At 41.0% G+C, this 11187-nt stretch overlaps 1 protein-coding gene across 2 annotated transcripts in view; it reads left to right on the plus strand.

Moving 5' to 3' along the window:
* LOC113172533 (laminin subunit alpha-3) overlaps nt 1–11187 on the plus strand; it is a 47246-nt gene that overhangs the window by 29474 nt on the left and 6585 nt on the right. For both annotated transcript variants that reach the window (XM_026375538.1, XM_026375539.2), the window contains exons 38-69: nt 229–330; nt 439–522; nt 862–1092; nt 3462–3575; nt 4176–4294; nt 4383–4463; nt 4563–4663; nt 4772–4825; nt 4914–5065; nt 5173–5283; nt 5375–5486; nt 5575–5739; nt 5860–6056; nt 6330–6446; nt 6623–6777; nt 6897–7038; nt 7173–7272; nt 7352–7468; nt 7587–7757; nt 7876–8027; nt 8180–8368; nt 8456–8604; nt 8719–8881; nt 8976–9103; nt 9261–9405; nt 9494–9589; nt 9701–9858; nt 9968–10085; nt 10200–10346; nt 10474–10604; nt 10701–10835; nt 10985–11105. In XM_026375538.1, the coding sequence (XP_026231323.1) occupies nt 229–330; nt 439–522; nt 862–1092; nt 3462–3575; nt 4176–4294; nt 4383–4463; nt 4563–4663; nt 4772–4825; nt 4914–5065; nt 5173–5283; nt 5375–5486; nt 5575–5739; nt 5860–6056; nt 6330–6446; nt 6623–6777; nt 6897–7038; nt 7173–7272; nt 7352–7468; nt 7587–7757; nt 7876–8027; nt 8180–8368; nt 8456–8604; nt 8719–8881; nt 8976–9103; nt 9261–9405; nt 9494–9589; nt 9701–9858; nt 9968–10085; nt 10200–10346; nt 10474–10604; nt 10701–10835; nt 10985–11105 (4257 nt within the window). The remainder of the gene's footprint in view (nt 1–228; nt 331–438; nt 523–861; nt 1093–3461; nt 3576–4175; nt 4295–4382; nt 4464–4562; nt 4664–4771; nt 4826–4913; nt 5066–5172; nt 5284–5374; nt 5487–5574; nt 5740–5859; nt 6057–6329; nt 6447–6622; nt 6778–6896; nt 7039–7172; nt 7273–7351; nt 7469–7586; nt 7758–7875; nt 8028–8179; nt 8369–8455; nt 8605–8718; nt 8882–8975; nt 9104–9260; nt 9406–9493; nt 9590–9700; nt 9859–9967; nt 10086–10199; nt 10347–10473; nt 10605–10700; nt 10836–10984; nt 11106–11187) is intronic.

Here is an 11187-nt window from a genome sequence, read left to right on the forward strand (position 1 = left end):
TGAGAATGCCAAGGCAGTAAGAAGTCTCAGCTTTTCCTTATCTTCTAATGTCTTTTGCAATGTTACATTTTCCATAAAAGCTAATAAAGCTAAAATAAGATCCCTCTTACGAAGCTATCATTTTTCTCATAGCTACAGTTGCCTATATTCCAGAGGTTTCTACAATCATTTCAGATACACTGACAGATATATATATATATATATTTTTACTCTTCCTTCTAAATCTAGGTTTCATCTTATGGTGGTTTCCTCACCTACCAGTCCAAATCCTTTGGAATTCCCAGTGAGGGGATGACTCTGATGGACAGGAGACCTGATGTCGTGCTCACTGTGTGTAGTGCTACTAGTTTGTTATCTCTTATTATTTTTTTTATTATTATTATACTTTTCCAGTGACAGAATCATAGCTCATTTGTCTGTGTCATTATTTCACCATAGGGCCAGGATATGACCCTGATCCACATGGCTCAACAAGTCCCACTTCCAGACAGGCTGTATCAGGGCAGAGTCCAGCTTGTGGAGGTAAAGAGGGCACGCCGTCCCCTGTTTGATATAAGATCCAAAGCTTTTGATTTTTATTCACATAATATGACAAAGTTGTTTTTTTCTATAGTGGGTGTGAATAAAATCCTGTGCTCTAGACTAAACGTCAGGGATAAACAAGCAAATCAGAACTCATTCTCTCCAAACAACACTTACATATAAAAGTAATCCGACCAGCCTTTTTTGACCTAAATAACTCTGCATCAGATCCGACAAATACATGTATTATATATGAAAATTAGATTTTTGAATAAAAAAAAAATCTCTCTTACAGATTTCTCAACATTCATCCCAAAATAACTTGCCTGTATCCTGCAGGGAAACTGGCGCCATGCTGTCACCAACAGGCCCGTGTCCAGACAGGAACTGATGATGGTTTTAGCTGGTCTGGTGGGCCTCAGGATCCGAGCTTTGTACTTTACCCAGAGCCAGCGGCTCAGCTTAGGGGAGGTTGGCCTGGAGGAGGCCACTACCACAGGAACTGGAGGTCCTGGAAACACTGTGGAGCATTGTTTCTGCCCTAATGAGTACACTGGAGACTCCTGCGAGGTAAGAAATTGTCATTCTATGATTATTCACGTACAACAAACTATATCACTAAGTGATATTGTTATGTAGGTTGCATATGTGAGCAGGCAATAATCTAAAAACAGATATATAAAGATCCCATGATTACAGCGAATGAGCATAGTGTCATCAAATGGTTGTGAATCTATTCTTGGGTGGAGACAACAATGCAGCTTCACTTCCACTCAACTTCCATACTAAAAAAAAAACAAACATCCATACTCGGGAACATTTTGTCAGGTCTGACAAGCAGTAGAGATATGAAGCAGGGTGGAGCCAGGTGTTGATTGAGGCGCTAGACCACCTTTTCATATTTTTGGGGTGTCCTGACATGTCTCTTACAAGTACCACACCCTTTTCTAAAGGGAAAATTCATCATCTGCTCAGGAGCCTTGGGTGGAATGTACTGGAAAATACCGGCTGGTGAGCTGCGCAGCCGAATTGTGTAGCCCCGGGCTATGATGCACAATCATGCAGACATAATATTGGTGATTATACAGCTATAATCACTGGCAAGTCCACAGCTCACAGAAATTGTGTAGTTGCTAAGGAAAGGCTTTACTTCAATTCTTTTTATCCTGGGAATGGTGCTGAGCTGGCCGAGTGTGTTTGTGCTTCTCAAATCTAATTTGTATACACATGATTGCAGCAGTTTTACTGCTTCTTTTTTAGTAAGAGACAGAAAACGTTAGACCAAAAAACCTGTAAAAAGCCTTTGTTGCTTGTGGAAGTGCTGTTGCCATAGATGTGGTTACCAGCCTGTGTGGTTGGGTGTGTTTCACAGGAAGTTCATTTCATGTACCCAGAGGGGGAATGACATTACGCCTCGCCCTAGCACATGAGGTGTGGCAGTTAGCAACACGGTGTTACTCATAAATCTTAGTGCGTTCACCTGAGCGCACCTTCAGTGTGCTCATATATCTGTAAGTACAGCCTACAAACCTAGTTATGGCTGCCCTGTGTTTGAGGAGTGTGATTCAGGTGTGACTTTGTTGTCTGTCATATCTGAGGATGTCTGACTTTCCTCTCACTCATGTGTGCTTACACAAACACTGGTATAAACTAGACACACACATATAATGCACATCATTTATAAAACTTTACTGAATATTATGAGATTTCTGAACATTTGACATGATTGTTACAATACAAAGCCAGCAACACTGGGATTTTGTGCATGCACCCGCATTTGACTGTGTAGATGTATATCAACAGATCTGTGTGTGTTAATGGATATGACAGACAGAGAGAGAGGGAGCGGGGGGGCGGGGGGTGGCATGTAAACACTTGCATGTTTAAGCTTGTGCCTGCATACAATCGTACTGGTGTGTTGGGCTGACTCAGGTGGGAGATGGGCGTGTCCTCACAGTGTACGTGTGGGTGAGTGTGAGTATGTGTGTTTAAGAGGCTGAGGCCGGGGCAGAGTACAGCATTATTTCGCACAGACTAAATGTTAGGAATGTCAGATGCGTGGATGGATAGACGGCGGCGTACAAGGGTTCTGCTACAGACCCTGATATGTTGGACTTTGATTGGACTCTGCTGCGCTGGACATAGGCCGTTGGAGAGAGGAGAGCGGCATCGTTACACTAGGCATCATGACAGATGGGCTCAGAGGATACAGCATCCAACGCTTCATGATCAGGGAACTCAGCGGATAGAGTATCCATCGGTCAATGACCAAGGCACCCAAGGGGTACGCTACCCCTCGTGGCAAGATAGAGGACAGGCAGTTCAGTATCCCTCCGTTAATGACAGTGCTGCCAGTTCTCAGATTAAGGTAAAGATCTGTGTGATTTTCTTGCTGAGGAGGTGTTGTTTCACCTGGACTGTAGATTGCATTTGTTCCAAGAGTCTTGTCGGTGACTTGAAGACTGTTATCTCTGAAAGCAAAGGGCAGTTGTTAACTTTTCAGTGTTAACTGGTAGTGACGCCCAATTCAACGCTTGCTCACTGCCGTTTTCTCTATCTTATTCTGTAAATGGTGGCAAAATCTCTAGAAACACTTCAGTGTCCTATTGCTACACTGCAGTGAATTATATACAGTATAACGTGTCAGCAGTCAAAGATTTAAGTGAGAGTTATTTACTTTATAATGTTAATAATTAGTCACAGGCAATGAAATGCTGCATATCACTGAGTAGGACTGAAATTCACCTGATTTTGATGGACTAATTGTCATTTTTTGGGAAATTACTGCCAAAATTCAGGTTATGTCCCACCTTCAGTATTGTACGTGTTCCAAATAAGTAGTTTATGATTCCAGATATAGTAGTATGTCTTGAGTTATACTCATCTATAGCAGTAATTTCAGGTCATCTTTATACTATATGTGTGCTTTTGTTTTTCAGAAATGTGCTCCTGGTTTCTACAGAGATGGCAGTGGGCCCTTCCTGGGCCGCTGTGTGCCCTGTGAGTGCAATGGTCTGGCCGATGTTTGTGAAGAAAGTACAGGGAGGTGTCTGGTAAGAAATTCACTCGCTCACTCACTCACTCACTCTCACTCACTCACTCCCACAGTAGACACCCACAGACACGTCTAAAACTAATAGTGATTACTTTACTTTATCCCAGTGTGAGTCACAGGTTAGTCAGTGTCTAGACCTCTCACCTTCAGGATACATCTGTGGTCAAACGTTTGCCTCTATCGTCTTAGCATTGTTTGTTTTATCACTACACCCGTGGCATTATTTATCATGACTTTCAGAGTTCCTCTTATAGGGCCCCTCTAGCACTCTCAGGCATTTCAAAATCTCAGCTGTCTCCCTTGAGTTATTGTTATGCGAGACACTCAAGACTGGGCCTGTGTGTGCAACGTAAGCATGGGTCCACACCCTATCTGGACAAAGCCAAATGTAGACAAGTCGCTGAACACACTCTCTAGGCTAAGTGCATCAACCATGCTCTTTGTAATACCAAGGAAATATATTTTTTCATTGCCCCTAGGTTTTTGCAGCTCATGTGTGTTTTTTAATGCAAAGTCTAACTGTTTTGCTCATGTTCCTCATATATATATTAACATATATCTTGAAAGTACTTGAATGAATAAATTATGGCATTTTCAGAACTGTCAGTACAACACAGCTGGGGAACGATGTGAACGCTGCAAAGAAGGTTACTATGGCAATGCGGTTCAGAGGTCATGCCGAGTGTGTCCGTGCCCATTCAGTGTGCCTACAAACAGGTGCGTGAACAAAAATAAACTATCTCAAATGCAGTAATTAAATGGTAATGTGTAATACAGGAATTAAATCATCTCCCTCGATCTGCAGTTTTGCAGTGGGTTGCAGAGAGGTCTATGGAGACTTCCAGTGTATATGCAGAGCAGGTTACGCTGGGGACAAATGTGAGAGGTGAGTGTTTGTATGGACCGGTCAGTTGGTTATGCGCATACTTTAGGCTTATTCGTATTTTTCCAATTATTTTATGATATTTGATTCTGTTTCTTATAGATGTGCTCCTGGTTACTATGGTGATCCACTGACACAAGGAGGAAGTTGTCGACCCTGTCGTTGCAATGGCCACGATAACAACTGCGATCCCCGCACTGGAGGTTAGATTGAGAAATTCCATTTCGAAAACAATGCCTTAACTATACTCAAATATTCTACATTTTAGTTCATTTGACACCCAAATAAAATGTGTTTGAATGTTTCCACAGTTTGCAAGAACACACTGGAGCCAGGAGACACAACCACAGACGAGCACTGCCAAGGTGAAAAAACAACACGATCTGAGGTCTGACTTTGTGACATACAGTTTACAATAAATGAGATGTGACCTTTTGCTCTTTTGCATTGCAGAGTGTGATAACTGTGCCCAGACATTACTGCATGACCTGGAGCAGCTGGACGATGAGCTGGCAAGGATCAAGCGTGAGCTTGATAACGCCACCGCTAGTGCCTCATCTCAGGACAGGTTGAAGAAGCTGGAGAAGGCTGTGTCAGACACAAAGGTAACAAGCGAACTGTGACATTCATCATCACACAAACATCATTTGCCAGCAGTGTGCATATTTGTTAGTTTACGATGGCAAAGTAAATAATTGTGTTTTTCTTCCAGATTCTTGTCAATGTATTCAGTTCTGCCATCAACGTGCAAAACTCCAGAGTGGACCAGCTGGACAAGGACACACTAACTCTAGCCGATGACATCAACACCCTCAAAGACCAAGTAATGTTGGAGAAATTGCTTAGGATTTTATTAATTTATCAGCATAATAAACCTGTGTTAATGTATATTATTGGCATGTGTTTTTATTTAGGCAGATACATTGGCTGATGATGCTGGCCGGGCACTGGGAGAGATTGATAAAACCACCAGGAGAGCTAAGGATCTGGACACAGAGATAAAAAATCTGCTCAAGAAAATCCAAGGTAAAGAGAAATTCAGTTCAGTCGGTTGGTATCTGGCAGAGCTTAAATATTTGCAATTATGTGACAGTGAGTGTTTGTATGTTTACAGCTCTGCTGGACCAAGTGGATGGAGGCAGCCGTGGTGATACTTTTTCAAATCAACACCTCACAAACTTGCTTGAAGATGCGCAGCGCATGGTGAAGGAGATGGAAAAGAGAAACTTCACGCCTCAGGCGACAGCTGCCGAGAAGGAAAAGGAAGAGGCCAAGAAATGTACAGCACACCTCTGCAGACTTGTTTCTATCACAGCACTGATGTGGTTTTTATAAGTTCTGATTCTCCATCATTGCTGATTGGTTAAATTGACTTTTTCTATTTTGTTTTATTCTTTAGTGCTTGACTATATCAAGGCTAATGTTAGTAATCAGCTTGACCAAAATGAGGCCGCAGCAGGCAAGATTCGAGGGCTTCTCAAGGATTATGAGGCAAAGTTGAAGGATCTGGACGAGGCGCTGAAGGAGGCTAAAGACTTGGTGAAGAAAGCCAACTCCCAGAATGGACTCAATACTCAGGGAATGGAAGAGCTGCAGGTAGAAACTCTTAAGTAAAGGTGGAAATCATTTATATGATGACGTGTGCTTGTTACTATAGGACATAAAGTGTCCTATAGTATAGTAGACATAAAATTATACCTTTTCTACATGAGCAAACAGCTCATAAATGATGATCCAAAATGACTTTATAGTAGTTTATTACATACATGGATGTTAAACAGAAACGTCCTCCAGCACGTTTGCTGTACAGTTTCTAATTATGACACATTTTACCTCATTTAATTAAGTTCGCTCGTATGCTGTCCACAGAAACGCATTGAAGATTTAAAAAAGGAGCGGAAGACTGTCGAGGACCAAATGTCCATGGCAGAGAATGAACTGCAGAAAACAGAGGATTTGGCGAAGACGCTTTCTGACAGTAAAACGGTACGTTTTTGTTTTTACCTACACATTCTTTACGCTTACATATCTTGTATTTTAATGCTTCTCTCTCTTGATTCTGACTTTGCTTGTTGTGCTGTAAAGTGAGATAATGGCGTTTCTGTTTTTATTTGATGTTAACTATGTCAATAACATCCATTCTGTCTGTTTTTCCTCTGTAGGAATATGAACAGCTGGCTGCCCAGCTGGATGGTGCAAAAACTGACCTGACTGAAAGGGTGAACGAGATTTCCAAGGCAGCAGGCAAAGAGAACCTTGTGGTGAAGGCAGAGAAACATGCTAAGGACCTCGACAAGCTGGCAAAGGAGCTTGAAGAGTAGGTTTATTATGCATTATTACTTGCTGCGTCAGTGCATTTACAATCTGCTTAGTTTTCAAGAAGCCTGTCTTTTGAAACTACAGTATATTAGATGTCTTCCTTATCTTGTATAATAGTGCTGTGAAGAACGCCAGTGGACGTTCTGAGGTGCGGAACGCCAAAGACGCCATCGATGCCTACAAGAACATCACAGATGCCATCAATGCTGCTGAGGCTGCAGCTAATGAGGCCAAAGCTGCAGCAGACAATGCTTTGAATGTAAGACGCCAAATTCATATTTTACACATGGTGTTATAGAAGTACATTTACAACTTCTTTGGCATGCAAAGAATAAATAAATAACATTTTTGGAAATGATGCCAGTTTAAGAGTTTTTTTTTTTCTTCCTTTAGAATGTAAAGAACCAGAAACTCACAGAAAGAGCAAAGGACTTGAAACAGACTGGTGATGACCTTCTGCAAGATGCAAAGAATGCAGAGGAAGACCTTCAGGGTATTCAGCTCACCTCTATGATTGTTAGTTTTAAAATTGTTAAATGTTTATCCACTAATCCATGTTTTTCTTTTAACAGGCGCTGCTGGCGACCTTACTGATCTGAAGAAGCGCCTGAAGAAGGCCGACAATAAAAAGAAAGCTCTTGAGAAAGACCTGCTTGATGTACAGACTCAATTAAACGACACCAAAAGAGGTAGAACAAGTCAAGGAAACTGAAGCATTAGTGTGGTTTGAAACCCACTATGTCTCGTCTGTCTGTTGCTTTTTTTTAAATATATTGTTTTCCTTTGTTACCAATTTCTCCCAATCAGATGACATTGGTAAAATGATTGATGAAGCCAAAAGGAAGGCAGCTGCAGCCAACGACACGGCCAGCAACACGATGGACAAACTGAACGACATTAGAAAGGAGATTGATAAGATCAACATCTCTCCTGTGGACTCCAACCTAAACAGTGTATTGGACAATGTGGATCAGTCAGGTGAGATTCCCAAAACTAAATTGGTGTGTACAGCACATTTTAAGATACAGCACAGATATTTTTGCTTTGCTAATATTTGGGATTAACCTGAATCTTTTTTTATTTTGTATTTTTGCAGTGAAGAACTTGTTGAAAGCCATCCCACTGCTGGATAGTAAGATCTCAGAGGTGGACACCTTGACATCGCGGTTCCCAGACCATAAAAACATAACGAATGACATCAAGAAGCTCAAAGAGCTCATTGAACAAGCTCGGGATGCAGCTAACAGGGTGAGGTCACGCTTTGTATCTATTTACCATAACGAGGATACATTCTCCAAGTGTTTGACTAGTACACATTTTCTTTACAATCCAACTTGAACAAACCTGTATACTGCATAATATTTTGCTGGGTCTAATTTCCTTTCTCCATGTCTTTCCAGATTGTTATCCCAATGAAGTTCACAGGCGAGGGCTATGTGGAGATGCGTGAGCCAAAGAATCTGGATGATCTGAAGGCCTACACGTCCCTGTCTCTGTCACTGCAGAGACCCGAAGGCGGCGGAGATGGAAGACGCAGACGCAGACAGACCAGCAGTGACATGTTTGTGTTGTATCTCGGCAGTCGAAGTGTAAGTTTATCACAAGGCATATGAATATTACGATGAGGATCAATTTTATAATTATACCCAAGGCACTAACAAACTGTGGTTTTATAGTCTTCTGGGAACTACATAGGCATGGTGCTGAGAAACAACGTGCTGTACACCATGTACAAGCTTAACGGAAATGAATACCCCATCCGAACGGCTTACATCTCGAGGTCCCCAGCTGAGTCGTCCAGGTTTGATAGAGTGGAGCTACACAGGTAAACTGGCACCTTAATTCTGTTTTAATATACTTGTTTTTAGTGTTGGACAGTCTTTGAGTTTAAATCATTTTAAATCATTTAAAACATACTTTTTTCCTCCTTGTAATTTAGAATTTACCAAGATGTACAGATGAAGGTCACCAAAGATATAACGTCAGTCACACCGCAGAACCCACTTCTGTATAACATGACGGGAAACGATAACAAGAACCTTCTGGACCTCAGCCCCAGTGATACTGTTTTCTATGTTGGAGGCTATCCTGCTAATTTCACTGTAAGCTGCAATGAAATAAAACACATTAATGCTATTTTTATTTTGAATGACCATGGATTTTATTAATATTGGTCTCTGTTTTGCTTCTCCATAGCCACCAGCCTCTCTCAGCTACCCCAAATATCAGGGTTGCATTGAGTTTTCCTCCTTTAATGACAAAATTGTCAGTCTCTATAATTTCCATTATGCAGAGAAAGTCAATTTGGAGACTCCATGCAAGAGGTACGCCTGATACAATAAGTGTAGAGAGCTATAATACCATAGGCCGTCTTTCTGACATTGTTCCTACCAATGACCTGGGTATTGTCTAAAAAATGTACAGTAGGTTGGCTTAAACTTTTTGTAAAAATAACTGTTTCTGATTCGGCCCTCTGTCTAGGTATGTGGCCCCAGTGGAAACGTCCTACTTTGAAGGCACTGGATATGGCAAAGTGTTTATCACTAAAACAGCTAACACCCTCCTGATCAGTATGTCCATCTTTACTCGTTCAGAGAACGGCCTGCTCTTTTACATAGGAAATGAGGTAAAAGAGTGTTCATATTTTTATTATATAAATCAGTTTTGATATATTTTATAGAGTGTTTGATTATTCTGTTTCCTTTTCTACACAGAACAAATACATCACCGTGACAATTGAAAAGGGCATCTTTTTTATACGTAGTAATTTGCCTGGCACACCAGCTACAAATAACAATAAACTATTTCCGGTAATAAGCTGTTTTTGTCTGACAATTATTATTATTACACAACCAGATGAGAATGATAAACGGAGAATAGTTAATTGAGCTACAATATTTCTGGTTCTTTCCTTTCTTCAGATAAGCGACTGGAAGGACATCCTCATCGTTATGAAAAGCAATGGAGAAATTTCAGTCCGTCTTGCCTCTGACATAGTGGCCACAGCCCTGCTTGCATACAAGATTGACGAATTTAAAGAATACTATATTGGTGGTGCACCGCAAGACTTGAGGGAAAAGTATGTGGTTCTTATTTTCCCTCTTCTCCCTCATTGTTGCAAGTGAGTCATCAATGCAGTCAGTCATCTCCCACTGCACCAATAATAAGCAAATTTTCTGTCCTCACAGATCTAATATCACTTCAGAACCATTCAAAGGATGCATGAATAATTTGAAGCAGCAGAGAGACTTTAAATCTATTGATGAACAAGTGGGCATCAGCAAAGGTTGTCCTGTGGAATCCCTGGTAAGACGTGAACTTCAGCATGCCAAGGCAGTTATGAACTTGTGCTCAATTACGTCACTGTCCAAACCACTGTTTATGTGTGTAATGAACTGATGTATCCATGTTCTCATCTAGATTGCTCGTAAAGCAGAGCTCAGCTATGGGAGCTCACTGTCTGCCAAGCTCAGCGGCTTTAGTCTGGCTAATGATGTTAGCATCTCTCTTGGGTTCAAGAGCACAGAGAGTCAGGGTCTCATTCTGCAGACAGCAGACAAAGATCTGGTAAGTCCTTTCTTTTTATTTTAAAATGGGATGTTGGAACCAGGACTTGTGAGCTCTGGTTTGTGTGAAACATCAGGTATGACGTGCACAGATTTTAATCCCCTTATTTGTTAAATAATTTTCCCAGGCTAATGGGATTAATCTCGCACTGGAAGATAGCTATGTGCTCGTTAGTTTCAACTCCGTCGTGTGGAAATCTAAGAAACAATATCGTGATGGCAACTGGCATTATTTGACTGTAACCAGAAAAGCTGGAAGGTATGAAAGACACATTGATTTTACATTCATTCAGTCAATGAGTGTGAACGTTTATGGATAAATTACAGTAAATACTATGATGATTTCTCCAAACAGTATTCAGATGCTTATTGATGATAATGATGACGGTCAGCAAGTGAGTGGAAGGACATCCATAACGGACACAAGTGGCTCCTTAATCCTGGGAAGAGATAAATTTAAGGGCTGCATTTCCAATCTTTACACAAGACGGTAATAATTCCTCACTTTTCACTGCCTAGCTGCATCATTTTGAAATCCAACATGTATGTTGTGTACAGCTTTTATTATTAAATTGATTTCCCACTATGTGCATATCTATTTACTTTTAGTATTATAGCTTCTGTTTGTTCTATTTGCAGGGAAGCTAATCTGTACATACCTGAGGACTTAAACTCCTTCACATCATCTGGTGACGTCCTGCTGGATGTTTGTACTGCCGACCGTACTGCTCTACAAATGATGGACAAGACTGTTAAGAAGGTGGGCGTTCGTTGTATATTGTCACACATATTGTGATCTATGTTAGTAACCAATTTATTTGAGCAAGTATGATATGTTTTAT

This window comes from Anabas testudineus, chromosome 17 (genome assembly GCF_900324465.2).
Source record: "Anabas testudineus chromosome 17, fAnaTes1.2, whole genome shotgun sequence".
NCBI classification, from domain to species: domain Eukaryota; kingdom Metazoa; phylum Chordata; class Actinopteri; order Anabantiformes; family Anabantidae; genus Anabas; species Anabas testudineus.